At 36.4% G+C, this 24733-nt stretch overlaps 2 protein-coding genes across 4 annotated transcripts in view; one reads left to right on the top strand and one right to left on the bottom strand.

Annotated features, from left to right (window-relative positions):
- The window catches only part of LOC149068226 (uncharacterized), a 52890-nt gene extending 36483 nt beyond the window's left edge, over window positions 1-16407 (bottom strand). The window contains exons 1-9 of one of the 2 annotated variants that reach the window (XM_089251814.1): window positions 16202-16407; window positions 12032-12120; window positions 10064-10092; window positions 8932-9068; window positions 8371-8604; window positions 5642-5725; window positions 4190-4277; window positions 3747-3880; window positions 1370-1429 (exon numbers count right to left, since the gene is read on the bottom strand). In XM_089251814.1, coding sequence (XP_089107940.1) covers window positions 1370-1429; window positions 3747-3880; window positions 4190-4277; window positions 5642-5725; window positions 8371-8604; window positions 8932-9068; window positions 10064-10092; window positions 12032-12096 — 831 coding nt within the window. In that variant the 5' untranslated portion in view covers window positions 12097-12120; window positions 16202-16407. Of the gene's footprint in view, window positions 1-1369; window positions 1430-3746; window positions 3881-4189; window positions 4278-5641; window positions 5726-8370; window positions 8605-8931; window positions 9069-10063; window positions 10093-12031; window positions 12121-16201 lie in introns of those variants that run through there. The other variant, XM_089251815.1, reaches the window with a different exon arrangement.
- Window positions 16408-16523: 116 nt separating this feature from the next.
- Window positions 16524-24733, top strand: part of LOC149068225 (EF-hand domain-containing protein 1-like) — a 52138-nt gene continuing 43928 nt past the window's right edge. For both annotated transcript variants that reach the window (XR_016195224.1, XM_089251816.1), the window contains exons 1-3: window positions 16524-16718; window positions 21121-21333; window positions 24348-24497. Coding sequence is in view for 1 of the 2 variants with exons in the window: in XM_089251816.1 (XP_089107942.1) it covers window positions 16662-16718; window positions 21121-21333; window positions 24348-24497 (420 nt within the window). In the remaining variant the exon portion in view is untranslated. The remainder of the gene's footprint in view (window positions 16719-21120; window positions 21334-24347; window positions 24498-24733) is intronic.

Raw genomic sequence — 24733 nt, 5'->3', positions numbered from 1 at the left:
ACATAAATGGGCTGAAAGAAGTCACGACTATAACCTTATAATTTTGTTTCTGATACAATCGTTCCAATAGTCTGCTTCCATTCAAACAATTAAAGGATGACTTGAAACTTCAAAATTAGAGGCTGCCACTTACCGGGTACTCAGCATAACCAAAATGATGTTCTCACAATGTTCAAGTTTTTTTCTCAATAATTTTACCAATGAGAATAATTAAATTGATGAACACCAAAATCTCACCGAAATGGTACACTAACAAACTGATACTTCAAACGATTTTTTTTAGATCATGAATAAGAGTCTCTCTGGCTTTTAAAGGTATATAACTTACCTTTAAATTTATGCAAAACAATCATTATGAATCAACTCAAAAATCCCCTTCCTCAAACAAATTCCTAGTTTCCATACTGTAATGATTAATGAATGAATTAGCTAGAGTCATTAGTGTAGGTATATAGATACAACTTGAAGGGTATTCATATTGTGTCTGCCATAAAGGAATGAAAGTAAAGGAATTCCAAATAGTAGTGGCTTCAAACTAGCGCTTCATTAAAATGCATTTTGCAATTTTTACAAAAGAAAATAGAAGGCATGCAATAGAATATTGGTTTCAAATCTTTCTCCACATCACTCCTTTAATCCCAACATACATGATATTTGCTATCATGAGTATGTTACACATTAAACAAAGGCTATTTTGTCCACAAAAGAAAGCAATATTGAATGAATGTTAGAAGAGATAACAGGATATGCCAAGGAAGTTAACTTATCTAACTGGTTCAGAATGAAAATAAGACAAACTAGCATAAACACTGAGGGAAAAAAGTCTGAAAGCAAATATAGTCAGAGTAAAGCTAATCCATAAATTCCCTGGGATTAAATTTGTTTCAGTATCCTGAAATGATAGGATGGAAATGAAAAAAGTTGCATAAAAGCTATATTATTATTAAGACAATAGCAGCTTAACTCTTTTATAGCTGTTTTTTTCCTCAAAGAAGACTCGTCCAAGTTTTGACTACTTTTTTTATCCTTTTTCTCTTCACCCTTCTATGTGACTTGGACTTGTTTTTCAGATTTCCATCTTTCATTTTTTTTCCTCACCCTTCACAAATCCAAAACATACCCATACTCCCTATTTAGGCTGGACTTTAATTAGGCTGGACCTATTAAACTTTGGACTTTAAAGAGTTAAAGAAAATAATGATAATCATAGCTACAGATATTCAATTCTAAAATAATTGATAACATAGTAATATAAATTCCAGATAACTGTTCTAAAATAAAACAATCCTATTAGTCATACAATAAGACTTACTTGAAACAAAGTTGATCATGTTTTTGAAACGACCGAATAAAATTATTTTTTACTCACCTTAGCAGGCCAAAATGGATGTCCTTTGACCTTCCCCCAAACGAGAGTATGTCTTTCAGACTGCGAGAGAAATATATTTAACTTATTCAGAAAATTTGTATAATAAAACAAGGAAGTATTTATCACAAACATTTCTATACATTAGTTGATACAAAAATGACTTTCTTAAACATTTGTACACAACTGCATTTGTCCTGTTTTCAAAACATATAATTATAACTGATAAATTCTCTAATATAAAACTTCTTGCAGATGATGTTCAGTGGAGTTGAAATATTAGGTTGCTGAACACATGAAATATTAGATTTTGCAATGAGGTAACTTGCATTTTTTATGAACACTCCCTGCATGACAAAGAATCATTCGAGTGGTAACTTGTAGTGTGATCATGTATGGAAGTAGGAAAAATATGGATTTTTTTTCATGAGTTAAAACTTAACCATTATAAAGTCAAATTCAGTGATGTATGATCACATTCATGTAGATATGTTTCATAAATTGTATGGCAATTATCACTGATCTGTACAACAGCAAGATTCCTATGAACGCCCTGAAACACATGCCAAAAGAGAAGAAATGAAGGATATAGAAAAGAGATAAGGGACCTTCCCCCCCCCCCCCCCCCTCCTTCCAAGAAACTGACCACAGAAGAATTTGTTGACTTGGGTGTAAGTTCTAGTGCTGTTAATTATGTTCACGTAACTCTTTTAAGCATTTGGAAATTTTTTTAACATAGTGACGGTTTAACATTGAAGCAGCGCTCAGCATTTTTTGGATGTTTCAACAGTTCAGAATGATGTACTTCGATGAAATTAGGATGAATTTCATTGAATGCTTTAGTATCTCGACAGAGAAACATGTACAATGTGCAATGATGTCTATTTTGATTAATAAAAAGTAAATTTGAAGTTTCATTACCACGACTAAAATTCCATAGACAACAAGCTAAGAAAACGTTTTCCCCCTCAATCATCATATCAGTCAAATGAAAATTCATTGCATAGGATTGTGCAAAGAGTGAAATAAATGTAGTGAAAGCTCAGGATATCCAGTATGAATCAATTTTTAAGGGATTCAATACAAATCCTGACATACTTCTAGTACCACATAAAAGTAATATACAATTGTTGCGAAACATTATTTCCTCGTTTGCACTCACAAACTACCTGACAAACAACTACCTTCATATTTCTTAGACCCTACGAACAACAAAAATAACACAATTCAGGCTCTAACAACTAACAATTAGGGTTTAAGAACTTAGACGATGCAAAGTTTGGCAAAAACTTAGTAGATCTTTATATTAGATGAACTGTGGTAGCCACTCTCATTAATACATCCATACATGCCTATATCTTTTCAACCCTCTCACCAGTACTGACAAAATTTCTTGCCTTGTTTAAAGGCTCTTATTTTGGCACTAGCCATAACAGATATGTACAGCTATTTTTCTCAGTGTGATATTTTTCCTACCCTCTCTTACCTTGCACTCGTTTAAAAGTCAAAAAAAGCCTGCTTCATAGAAAAAAAAAGTGAGGCACATCAAACAAGATTTTGTGGTTTCTACTATATCTATGAGGCGCATCTGTACAATGAATCGCGCCAGGGAAAGGGTTGATTATATAGGTAAATAGTAATCATTTTGGGTTATTATATGGATTATTATATGGGTATATAATATGGTATATAATATGGGTATATAATGGGTATATTATATATCATATGGGTTATTATATGGATATTATATTATCTTTACACCATTTGACTTAAAACCATAAAAAGTACCCTGTATGGGTATGGTTTGTCAAGGGTAAGTTCAGGGTGATGTCTCAGTGATTGTAGTGTTCAAGGATAGTAACCATGAAATTTGTGTGTTTGTGCATTGCGTAAATGTGTGAATTTTGACATCAGGGTAACATCAAATTGATATTGAGCTACAAAAAGAGCACTAAAATTAATGAAAAGTGTGAACTTTTTGAATAATTAAAAAATAAGAAATTTTACCACAATAATTGAAGCAAAACTAAATAAAGCCCTGTTTACATGTGCAAGATTGGGGTTTGAATGGGGGTGGTTTTGTGAACATAAGCTGCTTGGCCATTTTTTTTTTTCACAAAGAAAGATTTACACCCTTTTCTTTTGTGAATTTTTAGTTTCACAGCCCCTTCCCCATAATCCTTAGTGATTTTTCCCTACTGCCAAGTGAAAGAAACTGGCTTTTTCATATCCCATGTAAACAATACTAAAATGGAAGAAGTTACAAAACCATGTATTAGCCTATATACTATGAAAAATTATAACTAATTTTAAGTTTTTATTTTGAAACAAAGGATCTTGAAATACATGAAAAAGTAAGAAAGAAAAAAAAAAGACTTACACATAATTCTTTGAAGAAGCCTTTTTCATTTTTGGACATTCGAAGATAGCACTGAGGGCAAGCTTCAATGTTGATGAGTTCAGTTCGCAACTCTTCAATCATAGCTTTTGCATTACTGGTGAATTCATTTTTAGCTATTCAAGGAAGAAGTGGGAGAAAAAACTAATTGTAAGATCAGATGCGAGTCTTAGTAAATAAAATAATCTGAAACTTGCGGTTTTTAATGAGAAAATAAAAAAATAACAGCATATTTCACTGAAAGTGCAAAAATAACTAATAATTATTATAAGTAAATAAAGGTGAGGAATCATTAAAAATTAATTTATATAAAATGCTGACAGGTTTCCATAAATAAGAATTTACAGTAATCTTATTTTCAGAAAGCCCATAGGTGATAAAATCAGAAAAAAAGATTGCTCATAAGAATGTCTTGCAATACTCACGACCGCAAATTATATAAAATCGATGGTATATCCATTTTGCGTCTTCAAGTAAACTGGCAGTACTTTTATATCCTTCAAATGCCAATTTCTATAATTATTAAAAAGATAAGAAATGGGTGAGTTTGAAACATGAGAAATTTATGTTCTTTAAAAATCTATTAGGAGTTCAGGCTTAAATTTAGACAAAACTACAAACATGCCACTTGTTACACTCAGAAGCCAGAAAAACTGGTACAGACAAATTTGTGCAGATAAGGGAGAAATGTAACCAATCAATTTAACTCAATGCATCAGCAGTGCCTTTATAAGACAACAGGCAGCTAAGGAAGCTGTCAGATCCATTTCTACTGCTACAATGGCAAGTTATCACGATTTAAGTGACACACTTTGAACGTAACTTAGTAATAAGCACTTGTGAGATTGGTCACAGCATTTCTGGATTGGATTGTATTTATTGGCGCAACACAGCATCTGAGGTAGAGATGAAATTTGGATTTTCGCGCGAGACCATCATAAGAGTGTAATGTGAATATAAGAACATTTTAAAATCTCCGACAAGTATGGGAGGAAAAGACCCAGAAGGAACAGGATCATTGACAACCAACAAGAATAATTTTACATTAAGATGTACACACACAACACTGCCTCAAAATGCTATAGATTTCAATGTTGGGCAGGAAAAAATGTCAGCGCGGGCAAAAATGGTTCCTTCTTGATAAAGGCTTTTGCAGTCAGAGGCCCACTCGAGTACCTTAAATTATTATAAGGCAGAAAATTATGTGACTCACCCTGGGCTCACTGGAATGTTGACACTGGAAACATGTTGCCTGGTCTGAAAAGTAAAGTTTTCAGTTGTATGGGTAAAACTCTATGGAGTTATGAACAGGGGACTGTTCAAGCTGGTGGAGCTCTATTATGGTATGGGGCATGTGTGTAGTTGGCATGATATGGGATCCCTGATAAAACTAGAGGCAACTCAGAAGGGTGACCATACATAAAAATGCTTTTCTGATTGCTCATACCCATTCATGTCCTATATGCATTCCAACAGGCTTGGACAATTCAAAAAAGAAAATGTGACAACACATTTGTCGAGAGTTGCTACAGAGTAGTTCCAGGAACAATGTTCTGATTTCAGCATCCTCAGTTGGACACCTAAATCCTCAGACATCTATATTATTGAGCATTACATGAGGTACCCTGCAACGTGCTGTATGAAATGGATACCCATAACCTTGCCCCGGTTTTGGAATTATGGACTGCAAGAATATGGTGTGAATTGCCTGCAGCATACCTTCACAAACATTTGTAGAGTCCGTGCCACATCATGTTGCAGGAGTTCTGCATTGCTCCAGGGGGAATCTTCATGATATTAGAGGCGTACCAGTTTTTCTTCAGTGTATATCAAAATAGACTGCTTATAAGCTAAAGAGATATCAGTAATATACTCACATCACTCAAATAGGATAAGTCTACAGGATTTACAACATCAGACGTTTCGTAATCAGCATGATTATGCAACTGCATGAAATCTTTCTAAAAGCACAAATAAAACAGTTTATAGAATAAAAATCTCACTCGTAAAAGTTGAAAAATGAGTCAATCAATAAAAAATGCTTGATTTATAGGTCACTTTTGAATTGAGTTCGTTAAAAATTCCCAAAGTTTTAGTTATAATATGTTGATTTTTCTACAATTAAAAATCTAGGACATGGAATATGAAATGTATAGAACAAATTTTTCAATTTCTTCATCCAAAAGGTTTTGTTTTATGTACATTAGCCACAAAAAAAAATTGTATATCTGCAGTGAACCCGTCAGTTTTGCCAAGTATGAGTGAAGTGTAATAAGGAAATAATTGTACCGTTGTAGGCCCCTTGCTCTTTGTGGTGAGACTTTTTAATGGAGAGATCAATTCGTATTTGCACCTAAAAGTAGGATACCACAGAAAACTAACTTCAGTCAACCACCACTGTGGCAACAGTGGGGGTTGAACCCAGGTCTTCTTGATGCTCCACAAAGTGGGGCAGCCACAGTGGTTGTTGGATGAAATTGGTTTTCTGATTCCCCACTTTGAAGTGCAAATGCAAGCTGAAACTCTTAATGGCTGTGGCACACACTTTGAGAACCATAGAGTTAACCTGATCATCTAAAGCAGGTCATTATCTCCCCCTACAAACTCCCTCCAAGTGACAAACAAGCTGTTTGCACACCTCTACACTATGACACGCATTGCCCCAAAAAAGTTGTTTTTCATTTCAGAGAGCCAGCAGAGCACCTATTTTCCACTTGGCTGCTGGGCATCTTGAACCAAGAAGACTCGAGAAATAAACTTCAAGACTTAGTTTATTTCCTGAAGCAGCATCTAGATGAAATTAGAGCATCAAACCCGGATCCAGAGCCCGTTGACAGCACTCACTGCTATCATTTTCACATCAGTTGATCAAACTTGGCAATGGAAGAAGTCCTGTAGACCCAAGCACTGGACTGATTACGTTCCCAAATGGATTTTACCAGTTGTTAAACTCAGTTCAAGAACTTGCAGACAAAGTCTTCCCAAACATTCAACAAAATCACAAAAATCATGAGTGACTGTGAGAGAGTGATTCTGGCACTGGAAAATGACAGTGTGAACAAGATCAACGAAAAGATCCTAAAAATTATTCCAGGAGACTCCACATCTTACAAATCGGTTGACACTGGCACAGACTCAGCGCAGACAGTTCTATATCTTGCAGAATTTCTGAACTCTTTGGATATTCCGGGTGTGCCACCACACAACTTGACCCTCAAAGTCGGAGGCACCTATAATGCTTTTAAGAAATTTGGAGACACTGAGACTCTGCAATGGCACCAGACTCTGCGTGAAAAAATTGTACAATTACATCCTTGAAGCAACGATTCTAACTGGATGTACCAAAGGAGAAGATGTCTTCATTCCACGTATCCAAATTATCACTGAAGAAATGCCATTCACTTTCAAGCAACTGCGGTTCCTGATTCGTTTAGCGTTTGCATGACAATCAAGAAAGCACAAAGACAGTCATTAGCAGTGCCGGGTATCAACCTACTTGAGCCCTGTTTTTCACACGGACAGGTTTTTGTCGCCTGTTCGCGTGTTGGTAATCCCAAAAATTTGTACATCTACATACCAGGTGGAAAAACAAAAAATATTGTGTATCCACAAGCGATTGCCTGAAGTTTTTAATTAAAATATTTAAAAATAAAAGTAATTTTTTCTTACTTGATACAGAATTTTTTTTGATTAAGAAATAATTAATAAGCTATACATATATAAATTTTTTACGGGGCAGGAAATGTCACCAGGTATCAGCTAGTGCTCTATAAAGGAGAACGTAATTTCTCACAAATGAATGAGCCAACATTCAACATAAATATGCAGTAAAACCTCCTATTATGCCCACCTTCGAACAACAGCCAAATTTTTAGGGAACAAAAACATCCCATTGAATTAACTTTGAGGTTAACCTCCAAATAAGGATTTCTGAACAATCACTTTCAGACATGCAAACAAAAGAAAACTCAGAAAACATGCATATCCTAAGAAAAACAGTAAAAAATAATTCTCTCAAGAAATCCTTCCTCGAACCACCTACAAATATTTAAAAAAACAGGGTTTTGTTCCATAGGGCCAGTGGTCATATCTGCTAGCTTCATCAGTTCATTCTGATGAGTTCAAAACAACAATTTCCAGGATTTAAAAGTAAAGTTATCGAGAATAGTCATAAAACATGAAAATTAGCTGGAACCTACCGATGTGGATTTATTCAGATGGAGATGAGGTTTCAAAGAACCGATCAGTTTATTCGACGCAATCCTATCAATAAGTTTAGCTGCAAGTATGCAACAAAAGCATCCGAAAAACTCGACAACTTGTTGTTAAAATGAAAACTAGGTCTACCCAGTTAATAAACTATTGAAAAATATTCTCAATCACAAATCTTTTTGTGCAAATAAATTTTAAAAGCCCAATCTGTACACAAATAACTTTTTTCAATTAATTATGCTATGAATTGTTATAATTTTACAGGCAATTCAATTTTTTAAAAAAAATTGAGCCTCTCAACAATGGTAACCTTCCAATATCAGCCTTATTTTCACAGTCCCTTTGGCAGCTGCTGTTCTTAGGCTTCACTGTATTAGAGCAAAATTTCACATACCCATTTATTAAGGCTCCCGGATATTGCAATGTTCAAGAGATTTCGCAGGTCAGAAATTGCGACTTTTCCACTCCCGTCAACTGATACCGCTGTACACGCAGGACATATTTCCCCATTGATGGCTCCATGTTTAGAAATGAGACAGTCAACATGGTAAAGTCTTGGACACTTCTTGCACACAAATGTCTTTTCTTGCTTCATACCCGCCGCATGACATATCCAGCAAAATGAATCCTTATGTTATAGAGAGACATATATTACAATAAGAGCTGATATCATAATTGACTAATTGGAAATAAGATACAAACTGAAAGATTAGAAAATTTGTATGAATAAAAATATATCGTAAATTTGTTTCCTGAACTAAAGAAATGCAGTCTATATACTCCAAATAAAGTTACTCAGTTCCATAAAAAAAAAATATTGAGAAATAATTCTAAATGTGGAGTAAACTGAGGGAAATGTTATTTTAACAAAAAAAAAATTGCATAAAAGTTTTTACATAACAAACTCTATTGTGTGTGCGAGGTAAAAGAACAAAAATAGCACACACACACACACCTTTTTCACCTGAACATTTGGGCATACTGATTTGATACTGGCACTGGCCAAACGTGATGACTGCATAAACTTTGAGGAACTCGGCACTGAACACGCTTCAACTGCTCCAATAGTTTCATTGCCTCTGCTGAGATTTTCTGAATAAAAAAAGAAGAAAATAAAAAGTCAATTTTTGAACTGGAGGTTTCATACGATTAGAAAATGCATGCAAAGACATGCCTCCCTGGAAAATTTAAAGTCATTAGTTCAATTATTTACAATGGAATCGATATCAGTTTAATGGCATTAAATTATTTTTGATACTATGAATTTTGATAAAATTTCACAAAAAATATTTGAAAGCGATAATTAATCACTTAACAGTTTTGCCCAAACACTGTTCAGGTGCTGCAAAAAGGGACTTTTCTGATTTGCCTGTATGCCGCTAGGGCATCTTATTTTTGCCACGCCAATCCACTGATTTGCCTAGCTTTCTCAGCATTTTAGTTTGCAGTGTTTTTAACAGATGGCTCTAGTAGTACAGTAAAGATTGGATTGCAAAATGAGCAGGTTTTACTCTGCTCTTTGTTTGCGGGAAATAGGAGCAAAATTTGTTTGTACTTGTTCAGTCTATCACGTGATGCAAATATTATTCCTTTACAATTTTTCAAGAATGAAATGAAGTGAAAGGCTTATATATAAGAGAATATTAATTCTGATACTTTCCTAGAAGAGTATTGAACTCTGATCTAGTTGAAGAGTATTGACATGACAAATTGCATCTATATTGTGCCAAATATTATATTTCCTATGGTCCACATAAAATGTTGAAATAATTACAGAAATAGCTGACTAACAGTTCTTTAACAAAATGCAAAATCATTTTGATGCCCTACCCTCATCATTTTCATACCACAAACAGGCACTAATTTTAAAGTGAAAAATATGTGACCACTCTCTTCAACATCAGTTGAAATAAAATTTTTCTGATGGTGAAAATTTATATGAAATCTTGAGCTAATTAAATAAATTTGCAATCAGAATATATGTTAATTTTTACAAAATTCAGTCACATCAAAAAAAAAAAAAAGAAAACTGACAAAAATTATGTAAAAAATTGCACCATTTTGAAAACAGTTTTATCGTATCTTACCTTGACTTGAATTTGATGCGGATTTTCCTCTGTAAACACAAAAAGAAGAAAAAACAATTTGAAAAAGTCTTTTTTTTTCAAAAATGCAAATAAAGAGCATTAGTTTTCTCTACACAACATGTTTGAGTGCAAAAAACATTTTCATACAAACAAAAAATGGTTTTTTTTAAAAAAAAAAGCTTTCAAACATTATTCTTGCTGAACTGCAAATGGAAACAATTTTGTTTCATTGATTCATTATCAAGAAATCTGTACCTCAGAACCATACTATTGCATGTCCATTTGAGTGATTTTACAGTATGAAGAAGAAAACAATAATATATGTACAGTAACACTAGTACATACTAGTCTGGTTTTGGTTACATCATTTAAAAATTATTTTAGCTAAAATACAATACTATGGCTCCAAACTACAGAATTAGAACTACGAGAATATGGTAGGTAATGTCTCAATATTGAAAAAAAAAAATAGACAAACGATATTATGGTTATGAAAGTACACAAGCCTCTTACACTTTTCCAAGGGGGGTACTTGTTACATAAAAGATTGGGAACCATTATGATATAGGCCTAAAATTTAAGATAGTATCAGTTTCATGAAAAAATGAAAGTGAATTAATGCTCAAAGAGAAATGGGAAAATTTTTAGAGGAATATGTTCAAGATATCAAAATTTGACTATATATCAGGCTTGGTGAATTATAAAAAAGAAAATTTCTGCTAGCCGAATTTTTAAGAACTAAGAATAGTTGCTTTGGAGAGAAACAGAACAGAATAATGCTTCTTTCAACTTTTCCAGGTATTGCTAAACCTTCACCATGCTGGTGTAAATATACCTTTGTTTTTCTTCCTTTCTTTCAAACTGAGCACAACTCAGGTCTATCGCCATGGGCATTTTTACTACCTAGTGAGTTGTGCCGGAAGTGTGAGTGTGCATACCTAACAGTGTGAGTGCATATCTAGTGATTTTTCAGTGCTGTCATCTATATTTCAGAAGTGAAGTGAGTGAAGTGTAATGACTGAATATTTGTACTGTTTTTAGGCCTGTTGCTCTCTGTGGCGAGACTTTTTAACAGGGACATCAGCTCGTATTTGTACCTCGAGGTTGGGAGAACCACAGAAAAAACCAACTTCAGCCGACCACCACTGTGGCAATGGTAGGGCTTGAACCCAGGTAGATAGATCTACACAGGGTTGACAAGTTTATGCTATAGCCACTAAAAAACTGCAATAAAACTATAGAAAAAACAGCCCATGTAAAAAATATTTTTTAGCAGTGGAAAAAAATTAAAAGAATTCAAAATTTGAACTTTTACTTTCATGAAGCAAGTTCTCAGAACCTAAACTTACTTCACAAAGGTGAAATATTTAAAACTATTTTTTTACCTCTGAAATCAGCTATGTTTTCTTTTCAATTAGACAAAAGGGTTGAAGATAGATATGAATAAAAACTATTTTTGCCAAGCAAATTACTTGTATTGAAGTTCTTAATGTATGTGTTTTTGTAATGAAACCCAGAGCCGCCCTTAGTGGTGTGTGACAGTTGAGCTTGCACTGGGCCCCAGAGTGAGGCCCAACCCTGGGCCTACATGAATTTAAAAAAATTTGGTGTTGCTCACAGACTCCAATTTAGTTATCACACATAAAAAATTTTAAGAGCCAATAATTAATTTTTTTTTTCAGTTGTTACGAGATTTGTCAAACTCTGTTGCACACGCACGTCATAAACATTTAATTTACACTTCTGTATTTCATTAGAAAGCCCCCCCCCCCCAAAGCAGAATGTTTTGCACTGTTCTGCAACAAGCTCTCGGCTGACTAGGAAATGTTCTGAGGTAAAAATCCCCCATAACTGTTTTCGGCATTTGTCTTAGGATTGTTCTGCGACGTACGGAGTAGATTTGGGGTTCTAAGCCACACTTATTTCGCATCAATGCACTGAACTGGAATATTTATTACATATTTATACCTTTTCGGAATTCTCAAAATTCTCCCATTTTGCTCATTACTGAATGGTTTGGACTTCCCAACCATATCAGGTCCGAGAGGGTGAATAGCCTGAAAGAAAATCATGAAAGATATCTTTAAAATGATGATGTACTTCAAATTACCACATCATAAGATAGCCCGATTCAGTAACAAAAATTTCTGAACTCAGCTTTTTCTGAGGGGCCTTGCAAATAAGATTTAAAAAAAAACAAACTCAGGCAATAACCAGTTTTCTTAGGAGCAAAACACTGTTTACTTTATTTTTAGAATAATTATCAAAAATAACGTTTTTCCAACATTTTCAGAACTTTGAACACTTTTCCATGTTGGTAGACACACAAGTACTCATACTCATTTTAAGCAGAAAATTCACCCTTTCATTGGTTCTTTTAAAATAATCAGACTGAATTTTTTTGTTAGTTTGGTGATTCCCAATACGCCCCACAAGGGGGTAATTTGAGTTTTTCTATGGAAGCTTGGGAACCTTTTTCTGAACTCCCTTCATTTTTTTCACATCTGTTCAAATTTTCAAGTTTTAAACAATTTCAGCAGTCACAGGAATGTTTTATTTGGAATTACGTGCAATGGCTATGATTTGGCTGTCATAATCAACATAATTCTGTGTCGTGCCTCTTGCTTGAAAATGGGTAAAAGCCAATCATACTATATGACTGACAACGCTACAAATACAAAGGTCAACACTGAGAAAATTTCCCAACAAGGTGGCTAAAAGAATTATGGCCGTAAAAAATATGGATGTTAAATAGAACCAAAATACAGCCACCCAATATAAAAGCATATATCACCAAAAAAAAAATTTTATATCTATTGTGTCATTATTGTATTTCTTGGATACTTTAATCAGCTAAATAACAGCTTTTAGCAAAGAATGGATGTTTACGCTAGTACAGCGATACCTTGACTAACGAAGGTAATTCGATCCGGAATCACATTCATTAGCCAAAACACAAATTCCCATAGGTTTCTATGTGAAATTATTCAATTCATTGCAGATGCAGCCCAAAATTTGAAGTTCTATAAAACATTAAAAAGCACTAAAAAAAGCCAGAAACTGGCCGAAGAGGCTGAGATGAACAGCTTAAAGATTGGATAAATGAGAATTTACAGGAAGAAGAGATACTGAAGACCATTTTAATACACTATGTACACAACCTAGTCGGGTTCACAGATGGCCTTTTATGTGATGTGGTCAGCTCATTTCTCTGTGTCATATGCAGATGGAAGCATACATATGAAACAGAGAAAAACTAAGCTCCTAATCTAAGACCCTCCCCCCCCCCTTTTTTGAAATGCATTTCCAGTTAGCTTAATTAATCATTGGAACAGCAATAGTATATACGCAATAGTATAATCTGTTTTGATGTGTTCGGAAGGAAAACACACAAAAGCATGACAAGAAGCTCTCGCCAAGCATGAGTCATGCTTTCAAATGTCTATCTTGCCAAAGGAAACAAATCGCCAACACATTGCCAAAAAAAAAGATAACATTACAGCTGTTAAAAACTGAAAAATGAATAAAAACAATAACAAAACATTCTTAGACTAAATAAAGGATCGAGATTGAAAATGTAACATCCTAGACCACGTACAAAATTGAAAATAACAAAAACCACCCTTTTTAAATACAACTGTCGGGGCACAAAACAAAACTCTATAGGCTCAACAAAAACCGGGTTGTGGGATTAAAATTATAACAGCTAATATGTGAAGATTAATTAAAATAGAAATGTGTAGAAACTGAGAAAATCCATATATAATCCTGAGAACAAATTCCAAATGACATACTGGGAAAAAGGTAAGTACCATGAAACTTATGGCGGAAAAAAAAAAAGAGCTCAGAAAATGTATATGCATCTAGTAACAGACTCAGTAAAGTCAAATGCCATGGCAAGACCTATTATAATCACTAGAGAACTTCTAAAGGTGATGTTACCTTCAAGCGCCAACAGGCTGGAAAGGAAATCATCAAAAGAATATGGAATGTAGATGTTCCTAATAACTTTATATCTATCAAATGTGAATCAAAAATGTTCGAAAAGAGAAGTGGGCAAATACAGGATCGGAACTAGGGGGGGGGGGCAGACAGGACAACTGCCCAGGGAAGCAAATTTTAGGTGGGACCACAAAACACTGCTACAAAATTATAAATATTTAAAGTTGTGGTGGCAAAATAATGTTTGCCCCGAATGGCAAAACAACATAAAAAGACCAGTTCCAGGGAGGCGGCATGTGCATTTACATCTGGAAAGAGATTCTGAAGTGGACATAAATTAATCAAGCGCAAAGTGAAATGGGTGCACCAGTAATCGAGTAATAATTATTGCAAAAATTCAGCTGACACCCTACTATGTTACGTGAGTGCTTCCACGTCAACTAAAATGTTTGTTAGCAGAGGTGTTCGTTAGCCAAGGTATCACTGTAGTTGTTTAGACTGCTGAGAATGGTATTGGTTGGGTATATATTACTGAATTTCCACTAGAGAGACTGATGTTGCTGGATAAAAATTACCAAATTAACAGTTGTATCTTGATTGATACAGCTACTTCTGTAAATGCTGCTCGTATCAGATTGGATATAGCAAACAAAAACTCCTAACTATTTCATGAAACTAATAATAACAGGAGCTTGACTACACTTTATCAAAACATCTAAAAATAACTCATCAGTTTCAACAACACAATTTACTACTTTATTGCACGCCAACTCCGGTCATATATAGATACGGCGATTCCCAACCAGTGCAGTTAGGTGGGAAATGAAGGCGACATCTATCGGTGGTCGCCAAAGGCTATGTAGGTAAAGAACTTGTTTCTAATGTTCTATGCCTGGGTTTGAACCCTGTGGACCGTGATGGTAACCTTCATAGTGGAAGATGAGCATCTTACCACTGCACCACAACACACTTTACTGGTCCCTTTAATGATGTTGTAACCAAGTTTTAATCAACTCCCTGGCAAAAAACCTTCTACCCAGTACTGACTTTCCCCTACAGGATGCAGTTTGGGACACCGAGGTCTGTAAAGGGCCTCTAAAATCTCAACATGTTATTTTTTGGAGAAATCAAAGATCAAATTTCAACACCGATTGAGAAGTTTAGTGTCGCCGCTTTGAAGACATGCTAAAACAGCAACAATTTGTTATTGACAAAGAACAGCTGGAGTTGAACATGTGACCCGCCACTACCGTCAAATAAGGCTTAACTCTTACAGAGGATCACAACTAGATTCTTCCTCAGCTGTGTGCCCAAGCACATATGGTGTGCTTGGGCTAGCATTTTGACGCCCTCATATAATACAGAAAGAGCAGTTAAAGGGCAGGTTTGGCTGCCCTCCTTCCTCTAGTGCAATGCACCAGACCTGCTTCTCCCTAGCTACGAGATCTGCAGAGGGCTTCGAAAATCTTGATCTGTTATTTTTCGGAGAAATTGCTCAAAGATCAAATTTCAATGCATTGAGAAGTTTAGAGTCGCTGCTTTGAACGCACGCAAAAACAGCAACAATTTGTTGTCGACAAAGAACAGCTGAAGTTGGACATATATATATATATATGACCTGAAACTCTACCTTTTATAGGGCATTAAACCTAAATCTGGCCCGTCTCCTACTCAAGGGGCGGAAACGGATTCTTTCTCAGCTGGATCAAGCATACATTTTGGCACCCCAGTGCAATGTACAGTAGAGCAGTTTAAAGGGTTAATTCGGCTCTCCCTCTGGTCCAGCGCATGGGGCACCAGCAGTTCCGCCTTAACACATGGCTCGGGGGGACGGGCCTCAAGAGAAGAGCGCCTCACACAAATGAGAATTGAAATTTTCGAGACTTTCCCAGGTAGGGCCTCAGAAAAACTAATTGGCCCGGAGGTCCATGATGCTCTTCAGACGGCCCTGGGCACCAGACCTGCTTTCCGTCTCGCTTCCCCCCCCCCCCCAGTTGCGAAACTGCTCCTACCACAAATGAATATGGTTGAGATTTAAATAAATGATTAGATTTCCCTCTGTTCTTATCAGTTAAAACTCTTAATATAAAAGTGTAAAAGGATTCATAAAACTATCCCCGACATGAATACACCCCAAAAGTTCAACAATCTAATGATTATGAAAAAAAAAAAAGAAAATCCATTGTCAACACCTACTTATAACTAGGAATCAATTCTATCACTGGATTAGTTGAAATTCAATAGTCTTGATGAAACGGGATAATTTATAATCACGATAATCCAATTATCGTTCCGGGAACCCCTTCGGATAAATCTCGAGATCCCTTTAAATCCGCATACACGCTGATAGTACTACATGGGGTTGACTCACGCCATAAGCACTACGTCGCGACAAACATAACGGTCTTGACCGAAATAATAAAGCAAAGAAAATAAATAAATAAAGCGCCGTGTGATCCGGGAAAGGACAAGCCGTTGCAAAGGCGGAAACTCTTCAGTCGGTCTCCTGGCAACATTCAAATATTGTTGGCCGTTTGTTTACGTTTGAATTGGGAAATGTTCTAGTCGATTTTTTTATCACATTTCTGTTATTTTACGTTATAAAAAAGGAAAAAATCGTAGATTTGCTTGTTGTTTACTTGGCGAATGAATTGAAATGTTCAGCGGCACGGCTCTACCGTTTCTCCCCGGTTATACGTTCACAAATCCCGCTGTGAGTGAAATTAATTTTATGGTATCTATGCACATGGTGGTTTGAATTAATGGGAAGGGCCGTTAAATCGCATAGGCCGGTGTTTCCTTTTGATGCCGTTGGCCCTCCTGTAATAGAGGCCAATGGGTGAAAACAGGGGTTTTCCTAGGAGCAGGTTTTCTGTGCCGCGTGCGACGTGAATCGCCCAGCGCGACCCCACGCCGTCCACTCACCAACAAGAAAATCTGTTTTCCTACAGAGCGCAATACGCCTCACGACAGCGCTTTACGTAGGGCGTGATTGGCCGATTGCTCCTGGAGGAGTCGAGTGTGCCGCGCATTTCACTCTGATCATCTTTTTCACTTTTGTTGTGCTTTCTTTTCCTTCCTTTAGAACAGCTTCGGTATAAGGGGAGGCGGGCAGCTTGGCGATTTTCGGCGCCAAACATGTTCGATGACCCGATCAAAACTCGCCAAGGCCGTCAGACGCCGAAAGAAAAAAATCGCCAGCATAAAAAACAACGGAAACCAACAAGCACATAATAGTTACTAAATATAATAGTAATATAGTAGCTTAACTATATAGTAGCTTCGGTATAGGGGACAGGTTGGCGATTTTCGGCGCCAAATATGTCCGACGACCCCATCAGAAGTCGCCAAGGCCGTTAGACACATTACGGGCGCCGAAAAAAAAAATCGCCAGCATAGAAAACAATATGAAAAATATCATGAAACACAAGAGAAATGGAAACATAAATAAGAGCTGAATTGAGTGAGCATAAAAATGCTAAAAACAACAAGCATAATTATAATAAAAAAATAATTATAAATGAAAGCACTGACTCTTTTCAGGAATCCGGGTTCTTATAAATAAACAACGGTCCTGCATGTTGTATAAATAAATATATTCTATGTATTATAAATTAAAACCCGGACTCTCTTTTCGAGAATCCGGGTTCTTTTAAATAAAATAATAACGATGCAGGGGCATCCTGCATGTAGAAAAGAATAAATATTGGAAAATATTAAAAGTACAACCTGAGGGAAAAGATATCCAAAAAAATTCCGGCAATTAATTAATCCGACACACACACTACATCATATATACGGAAGGAAGAGAAAATATGAAGAACTATCCCAATGGTTTTTGAAAATGCCGCGTCTATAAGGTGACGTCATTTAAAAGAAAAAAAAGAGAAAACAAGTTTGAAAATGGCAGTAAAACCCGTTTGAAAGACGCGCTAGGACGCTAGGAACACGGAAAAACAACCACCAGCGCCACTGCCTCGCAGCACTCTTCGAATATTCTGGAACAACGACAACCCAGCAGAACAACAACAAACTAGAGCGCGCCAACGATGGCAACTTATCGCCGGAAAAAAAGTTGCCAACTTGGCGTGTCCCCTATACCAAAGCTGTTCCGCGAGTTTTCCTAGGAGCAGGTTTTCTGTGCCGCGCGCTACGTGATTCGCCCAACGCGACACGCCGTCCACTCACCAGTAAGAAAAGCAGCATGAGTGTTTTCCTACAGAGCGCAATACGCCTGACAACAGCGCTTTACGTCGGGAGTGATTGGCCGACTTCTTCTGGAGGAGTCAAATGCGTCGTGCGCCGCGGTTTCGCCGATATTCTCTTCATTCTTGTGTGTATTATTTCCCTTCCCTTCAAACCGGAGCATGCAGACGGCAGAGTAGCTGATGCCAAAGCCATATACTTTATATAGCCGCCCTGATCTGATGCGTCTCGCTAGGAAAACACAAACACGTAGCGTGATTATGTAACATGTTTCTGTCGGAGCGACATAGTCTAATTCGGTTCACGCTGTGCAACAAACCTATTCCTAGGAAAACCCGACTTTAGGCATCCAGATGCTTTTAAATAAACAACAGCTCTTCCTGTTGTTTAAAAAATAAAATTGATCTTTTTTTTTTTTTACCGCTCACCTGTTTTTTTCTATTTTTTCTTTTCAATCCTCCTTTCTCCAATAGTAATAATCCACATTATAAATTGGAATAATCCAAAGGGCATCCACACGTGCATTGAACGGATGGTACTCTAGTACTATCTAATTTAAAATAAAATTCTGAAAATGAAAAATTGAATTCACTGCTAAGATAAATTCCGCAGGATTTAAAGTTGCTTTGAAGCCTCGGTCCTACAGAAGCAGTTGAACACTGTGAACAATAGAAAAATAAATTGATGCTGAAATGCGACTGATAGCAGAATATACAGCATCACCCCTCCCCTCCTCCGCACAATGAAATCGAAAAGACAAAGTTTAACAGTGCAGAAAACATTTTGCCCTATGGCTAACATGCCTGCATGTGAATATGCAAATGAGGCATGCGAGAGAACGTAGTAAAAATGCTACAGCTACAATCATAGATGTGATTTCGCTTTTATTTCGCCGTGACTGCATATGACCCCCGAATATAATAAAAAATTTAATAAGAAATGTGGCTGCTTACTGTGATGCAAATGTATTGGAATATTTGTGAATCAATAAATGTTAGCGGGCACTGCTTTGCGAGCTGTTATTAGTGTGAACTTGATGCACCTGAACCACATTAGTATCAAAAGTAAGCATTTTTTGTAACGGCACCATTATTATTTCACTAAGCAGATTTTCGAAGCCCTAGTGGACAAATGCGACAGTAAAATCCAGTTGGAGCAGGCAACATTAGAGAAAATTGGAACAAATGTTACCAAGGTACCACATTTGACTTTCTGAAGGGTATCCAAACTCTGTGCCACCCACTTCCTCACATGACAGTCGAGTCCCCCAGACGTCTCTATGCTATAGAAGCAACAAATTTCTTTCCTTAGAGCTTGTATGCAAGAAACGGGACCATACATGAACAATCAGACCTAACTCAGCTAATAATTGACATGTTGAAAGATTGCAACTTATCTGAAGATGTCACTCTCCGCTGTTCATATGAATGTTTTTACAACTGGCTGTTGTGAAGATGAATTTAGGAAAGAGATGTCAGTATGTGTGAGCTGTCGGCTTAGTTCACCATTGTGGTCATAGTGAAGGACTCTGATCCCAAAGGACCGGGTTTGAAACCTACCGGCACCACAGTGGTGGTCAGCCGAAGTTGGTTTTCTGGGGTTCCTAAGTTCGAGGTGAGAAAGTGAATCGACCTCCCCATTGATAAGTCTCGCCAGAGACAAGCCTAAAATGGTACAAATTGTCAATAATCACACTTCACTTAAAGTTTGAAAAATAATCGACAGATGGCAGCACTATAGCAAGCATCACACAGAAACAAACTTCCCTTTATAGGTTGAAACATGTACACATACATTCCAACATGTAAACGTTTGTTAGAAGTTCCATAGAGGAATGTGGACGAGGTGCATGTGTGATTTTGAAGTGGTAGTTGGCCGAATTCTCAGCTCTGCTCTAAAATATATCCAATCGTTAGTAACAAGTAGTGAATGCTCATTGGGTAATTTTTATTAACACACATGAGAGAAAGCATAAACACACTAAACAGCCCCCCAACAGTGACAGGCCACGCCCACTACTACTACTTTACCACTCACCAACTTTACTAGCGATCAAGTTGGATCAGGAATCTTTCCAGAGAAAGTTGCATTATACTTTCCTCACCTTGGACAGGAAAGGGGTAATAATGACTTCTAACAAGAACATATTGAAGCCCCTATCTATCGTTTTCGCCAATGCCGTCTTAATGCATGGGGCCCACCCGGGCCTCACAAAAATGACAACTGATTGAGATATTCAAGAATTTGCCAGGTAGGGCCTGAGAAAAATCTCTTGGCCTGGGGTCTATGATGCTCTTAAGACAGCCCTGGTTGTCACCTCAGGTTCGGTAGGAAAAGAACATATCATCTTTATGCCCTTGCCTGAGATGTACCCATGAACCAGTAATAGGCAGGCTATTACTCATCACATTCTTGGGAATCATTTCCCGTCAACTGAGGTTCTCAATGTCCTAAGTGACTGCGGATTCGTTCCCTTCAGTTAATCACAGTCTACTGTATACCAGAGCTGGACAAATCCTAGGAGGGAGGGGACCAGGTCACCATTGAATAGAAAATCTATTGGTTCCTAAAATTTTCTAAATGTGGTTGCGAAATTAGAGTAAATTTCTGAATTGTAGTCTAAAGGGTAACATAAAATTTTCTGATATTGTAACCCTACGTCTTCTAACATAAGAAAAGTAAGAGGAAAACATTATTTTGGACCGCTTTTCTTGAGAGAAATACCATGCTTGTAATTCGTAAAAAATTAAACTGGGGCCTAAATGTTTTTCTAGTTTGTCAAGCCCCGCTGTATACTATAAACAAGATATGCAGGTAATATACCTCATGATGGTTTTTTCAATAATGGTAGAACATGTAAGATTTGTTCTCGATAACATAAATCTTTGATTTTTCTAATTTCACTCTAGAAAAAGAGCTTCACGTCAAAGGAAACTTTGAGATACAGCAGGGGCTGTCCCTTTGCTGATGTTGTTGAACCGGACACACCACGCTCTGCATTGCAGCTTTTAGATGCTCAAAACAGGATAGAAGACACTACTCTGGTCGATCTCACATATGGTCCCCGAAGGGAATTCCTGAAGAAAGCAGATCCTCCTGAGTTCGTACCACTAGATAAAGAGGTATGCGTCAAATGAAATATACCTGTGATTTTTTGTGTTCCGAGTGAATCGAAATTTTTATTATTTCATGAAAGAAACAACCACATAAACTAAGGGACAAGCTCATTTATTCTGCTCTTTCCCATCTTTTCCGTCATTGACTTTCAAATTCAAATAGCTTAGTAAGTATAGTACCGTAATTTCACACAACTACGATTCCAAAATAAAACCATTTCCTAGATTTATCATCATAACTTCTGTATTCAAGCTATTCAAAAAATTTTTTTTGCTGATGTTGCCTATAAAAAGATCGAGCATTAGTATTAAACACTTTTTTTTATTCCTTATGTAGCTCAAATATGGATTTTTAAAAAAATTACATTTTCGTCCATAGTTGTGTTATTAAGTCCCAACTGTAGTCCATCAAATATTTTGTGTTATAAATCGCTTATGAACCATAATTGAGAGAATTTATACAACTATATCATATATCCATCTCATAGCTGCCAAGTCTCCCGAATTTTTCGGGAATCTCCCGAATTTTAGCTTCATCACTCGACCTCCCGAAAAGTTCTTAAATCTCCCGAATTTTTAAGAAAATCACAAAAAATCCCTAATTGTCCCTAAACATTTCCTACTTCATTAAAAAAAATCCCGCGTAGGAATTTTATTACCAAGGGCTTAACTTCCATGTTTGTAAAATCCCTATTTCAATTTAACTTCAGTTTTTGAGTAGGGATTTTATTCCCAACGCTTTAACTTTGATGTTTGGAAAATCCCTATTTTATTTGAGAAATCCCTATTTTATTTGAAAAATCCCTATTTTATTTGAAAAATCCCTATTTTATTTGAAAAATTTATATTTTATTTGGAAAATTCCTATTTTATTTGGAAAAATCCCGATTGTATTTATTAGGGAGTGGTTTAAGCATAAAATACGGGTTTGCGCGAAAATCTCCCGAATTTTCATTTTCAAAAGTTGGCAGCTATGCCATCTTTATCCCTCTTTGCTTTTGCTAGAAGAAGATGAAGAAGGGGTTTTTCTAAATTCAACCTCTGGGGGGGGGGGATTCATAGAGAAATCACACCAAGCCAAAACCGCTGAAGGCATATATTTGAATATTTTGGCATGATTCAAAATATTCAAAGGTGTTCATTCACATCATCAATACTCACAAACTATCATCATGAAATTTGGGTCAGAATTTTCTTTCCATGACATAAAGACTAACTATGAAGGGGTTTTTTTTTAAATTCAACTGCTAAGGGGGTCATGGGGGAGGGGGGAGGTTCCTATGAAGAAATCAGCCGAGTTGAAACTGTTGAAGCCATAAATATTGGTCAGTATTTTTGTATTGTAATGTAGAGATTCAGGCCCATAGCCAGAAATTTCGTTCGGGGGGGAAGGACCACTTTCATGTCGGGGGACCAAAGTGATAGAACAATAGATTTGGCCATCTTTTTTCCTTTTTTTTTTTGGTCATTTTCTTACATTGCTATTATTTCAGGGGGAGGGGCAGACCCTAAGTTCCCCCCCCCCCCACTACAGTGATGTTTTAGAGAGCATGGGTGTTCGGACCATAGTTGTGTGAAATTACGGTACTTAAAAACATGGATTTTTTTTTGGGCTCGGAGGAGACAGGACAGCAACGTTCTAATTGAGTTTTTAGACAGAGTCACCAAGTGGGAAAAATTATTAATATTATTTATTTTAATAACTGTTCAACCCCTTACTATATGAATGACATATTTGAAGATTACACGCTGTTTGGATACTTTTTCTAATTGGAAGTATTCCTCTACGATCAATAGTTTACAAGTAATTTGCAGCAACGCAAAAAATTAATGGCTATCAAAACTATTTTCGACTTTCGCAAGGCTTTGATTGGTCCCTGTATATTGATCTCTATGATTCGGGGATCACCACAACTTTGGCTTTTTTTTTTTTTTTTTTTTTTTTTTTTTTTTTTGTTAACCATGATAATTATGGCAAGCCTAACTATCAAAGGAATCTGAATATCAATATTTTAGTGATCCATATCTAGGGATTGGCATATAGGGGATGACCAAAGCCTAACAAAAGCCAAAAATTTGGGCATTGACCAGACCAACTGGGCCGGCCAGTTTGCGAAGTGGCCAACTTCGGCTTTTGCAGTAACACATATATTTGTATAAAACGTGTATGAGAAATGATTTGTAAAGTAGCTGTGCCACCTATTGGAGAACATTGTACTCTTATTTAGAATTTTGTGCTTGTTTGATAAATCAGGAGCATATATATTTATATAATAATTTTTCGTCCAAAATTTCTTATCACTTTGACTATTAAAACGTCTTCCAGAGCATTCTGAGGTGGAGAAGCTCAATATTTATAACCTTGTATGCTCTATTATTATTAGTACTGATCAGGGGTGGTTAACCTGTGGCATGCCATGCTATCGAATGGCCCGCGAATGCTTTTAAAATGTTAAAGAAATTCTGTTCGATTTTTTTATCAAAGAAATTCTCTCCAACTTTTAAACAATACTTTTCTTATGAGTGATGGTCTTGTAGGCTGCCAAGCCTATATTTAGTATGGTAGGTACTGTGAGATGATTCTCTATTCAATGCATTTCTGTTCGGTTTTTCATCTGTGGGCATAGTTGTTGGGTGTCCCAGGTCTTGAAGATTCAGGATTGTTCACATGTGGAACATGCATTGTATATCCATGAATTTTTTTTTTAGGAGGGGGGGGGGGATAAGTCCCTTAAAACGTTTATTGGGGGAGGGGGAGCCCAAGCACCCCAGTCTTCAGGTTGGTGTCTGGGCCCAACATTGTGTAGGTAAGATTGACTTCTACTGATATACAGGGCCTTAACTAGACTGAGGCAACTGGGTGTTACCATGATTGGCGTAATATTCATTGTGATTGGTTGACCTGTCAGTGATTTCAATTTGCAGCAGCTTTTATTATTATTTGAATTTTTGGTTCTTTTGTTTGATTTAATTTTCTATACTTGCTTTGAATACGTTTATAATATGGTATTCTTTTCCAGATTTTGCGGTTCTATGGATATTATCGAGAAGAAGTAAATGATTGTTGGGGAGAGGAATTCCGTATTCATCGAGTCAGAATCCTATACTATTTGCGAGATGATGAAATGGAAATATGGCATCCACATGTTGAAAACAGTGGGCTCGTGCATGTAGGTGTATCATGTTTATCGTTTTGTTCGTGCTAAATGACGGGGAAAAAATTACCATATTATAACCTTGGTTTGTCTGGCAAATGTTTAATACCTCGTGTGTCAGGTGTGATATCATCTCCCCCCCCCCTTCATGTCAGAAACATGAATGTGCATATTTCCAATTTTTGGGTTTTTATCAGCTGGTTGGCTAATTTATTTTGCTATCTCAGTTTTTCCAGAAACACCTGTAAGTA

The sequence above is a fragment of the Pholcus phalangioides genome, unplaced genomic scaffold, assembly GCF_987345545.1.
Source record: "Pholcus phalangioides strain wild (caught in Gottingen) unplaced genomic scaffold, Ppha-v1.0 ptg000027l_1, whole genome shotgun sequence".
Lineage (NCBI taxonomy): Eukaryota > Metazoa > Arthropoda > Arachnida > Araneae > Pholcidae > Pholcus > Pholcus phalangioides.
The sequence above is the reverse complement of the archived record's forward strand: the minus strand, read 5'-3'. Positions and strand labels throughout refer to the sequence as shown.